The 2,498-nt window shown below is 43.8% G+C and overlaps 1 protein-coding gene across 1 annotated transcript; it reads left to right on the forward strand.

The window, feature by feature from the left end:
- LOC109127931 (uncharacterized mitochondrial protein AtMg00810-like) lies at positions 860-2,215 on the forward strand. Its single transcript, XM_019233537.1, has 2 exons — positions 860-1,332; positions 1,414-2,215. Exons 1-2 carry the CDS (start codon positions 860-862, stop codon positions 2,213-2,215), a joined length of 1,275 nt encoding a protein of 424 aa, XP_019089082.1.

Below are 2,498 nucleotides of genomic sequence, written 5' to 3' on the forward strand. Positions count from 1 at the left end.
GTGAAAAAGCTGATGCCCTTGAATGCTTTCGCATTCTTGCCCTGCAGATTAAAAGTGAAAAATGTTCCATCCAAGCTATTAGGAGTGATCATGGAGGAGAGTTTCAGAATGACAAGTTTGATCAATTTTGCGGGCATCAGGGCATTGTTCATCAGTACTCTGCTCCAAGAACCCCAGAGCAGAATGGTGTTGCCAAACGAAAGAACAGAACACTGCAAGAGATGGCGCGAGCTATGCTGCATGGGAATCAAGTGCCACATCGGTTTTGGGATGAAGCTGTCAACACTGCTTGTTACATTATCAACCGTGTGTATGTCCGACCAGGGACCAGCAAGACTCCCTATGAGTTATGGAAAGGAAAGTCTCCAACTGTAAGCTACTTTCATGTGTTTGGCTGTCTATGCTACATTCTGAATGACAAGGATCAGTTGGGTAAATTTGACTCAAAGAGTGATGAAGGGATCTTTCTTGGTTACTCAGGACACAACACTGCCTTCCGTGTTTACAACAAACGCACAAGATCAGTTCAGGAAACGGTAAATGTTGTTTTTGATGATACTTCGTTTCAACAAGTTGATATGGTGCCTGTTCTCTCTGACAAGGATCTGGTAACTGATGATGAGAAGTCTGAGCAAGCCTCTGGGAGTCTTAGTGATCATGCTCGCCCTGGACTGTCAACAGACAAGCTTCCTCCATCTTCTCAAGTTCATCGGAATCACTCCTCAGGCGATGTTATCGGTGCGATTCAGGGGCAAACAGATTGACTTTGCTCAACTGGGTGGAAAGAAACAGAAGACTGTAGTTCTAGACACTGTCTCTCAGGACTCTGAGATCGCAATTTGCCTGTTTTGTTTCCACTATGGAACCAAAGAATCACAAAGAGGCTCTTCGGGATGAGTTCTGGGTTGCTGCAATGCAAGATGAGCTGGAACAATTTGAGCGCAGCAATGTGTGGGAACTCACTAAACGGCCGACTAATGTCAATATAGTGGGAACGAAGTGGATCTTCAAGAAGAGTGATGCTAGTGGATGCATTATGAGAAACAAAGCAAGACTTGTGGCTCAAGGTTACTCTCAAGTCGAAGGAGTTGACTTTGATGAGACCTTTGCTCCAGTAGCAAGGCTAGAATCCATCAGGTTCATGTTCGGTATGTCATGTGCTCTCAAGTTCACATTACATCAGATGGATGTTAAAAGTGCATTTCTGAATGGGATTTTACAAGAAGAAGTGTTTGTAGAACAACCAAAAGGCTTTGAGAATCCACAACATCCTGAGCATGTGTACCGTCTGAAGAAAGCGCTATATGGTCTCAAGCAGGCTCCGAGAGCATGGTATGAGAGGTTAACTACGTTTCTTCTGGATTAAGGATATGTTCGTGGAAATGTAGACAAGACACTGTTTGTTCTCAACAGCAACAATGCATTGATGTTTGTTCAGATCTATGTGGACGACATCATTTTTGGTTCTACCTGTCAATCTCTGGTGCAAAGGTTTGTGAAAAACATGTCACAGGAGTTTGAGATGAGTATGGTGGGAGAGCTGAAATACTTCCTGGGTTTGCAAGTAGAACAATCAGCTGATGGGATCTTTGTGTCTCAAAGCACCTATGCCAAAGAATTGGTACAGCGGTTTGGTTTAGGGAAGAGTAAAGAAGCTAAGGTACCTATGGGAGTCAATGACAAGCTTTCAAAAGATGAGGAAGGAGAGGATGTGGATGAACGACTATATAGAGGTATGATTGGAAGCTTGCTCTACCTGACAGCGAGTAGCCCTGACATTTGTCTGTCAGTGGGGATATGCGCATGGTACCAGGCCAAGCCAAAGGTGTCCCACTTACTGGCAGTCAAGAAGATCATCAAATACGTCAAGGGGACAATGAACTTTGGTATTTCCTTCACCAAGGATACCAACACAAGTCTGAGCGGATACTGCGATGCTGATTGGGCAGGTTCTGTGGATGATCGTCGAAGTACAAGTGGGGGATGCTTCTTTATGGGCAACAACCTAATTTCATGGCACAGCAAGAAGCAGAACAGTGTCTCACTATCAACCGCTGAGGCTGAATACATTGCTTTGGGCAGCTATTGTACACAACTTCTGTGGATGCGTCAAATGTCTCCTGACTATGGTATGGATTCTGATACTCTGTTAATTCATTGTGATAATTTGAGTGCAATAAACATCTATAAGAATCCTGTCCAGCATTGTTCGTGAACTTGTTGAGGCGAAACTGATTGAGATAGACCATGTGAGCACTGATTTTCAGCTGGCTGATTTGTTTACTAAGCCTTTGGACTTCAACAGATTCATAAATCTGAGGAAGTCTATTGGTGTCTGTGAACTCTAACTATGTCTCTGAGTTGTGTTGGTCTAAGGCAGGAACTGGAGCTAGAACAGATCATAGAAATCCTGGAATATATAGAAGATCAACATCTGAAAGAGTGTGGGAAATAGCTGCCTGTCATGCCGGTCTGTCCATCCTGTTAAACGTTGTCAT

Source organism: Camelina sativa, chromosome 12, assembly GCF_000633955.1.
Source record: "Camelina sativa cultivar DH55 chromosome 12, Cs, whole genome shotgun sequence".
Taxonomy (NCBI): Eukaryota; Viridiplantae; Streptophyta; class Magnoliopsida; order Brassicales; family Brassicaceae; genus Camelina; species Camelina sativa.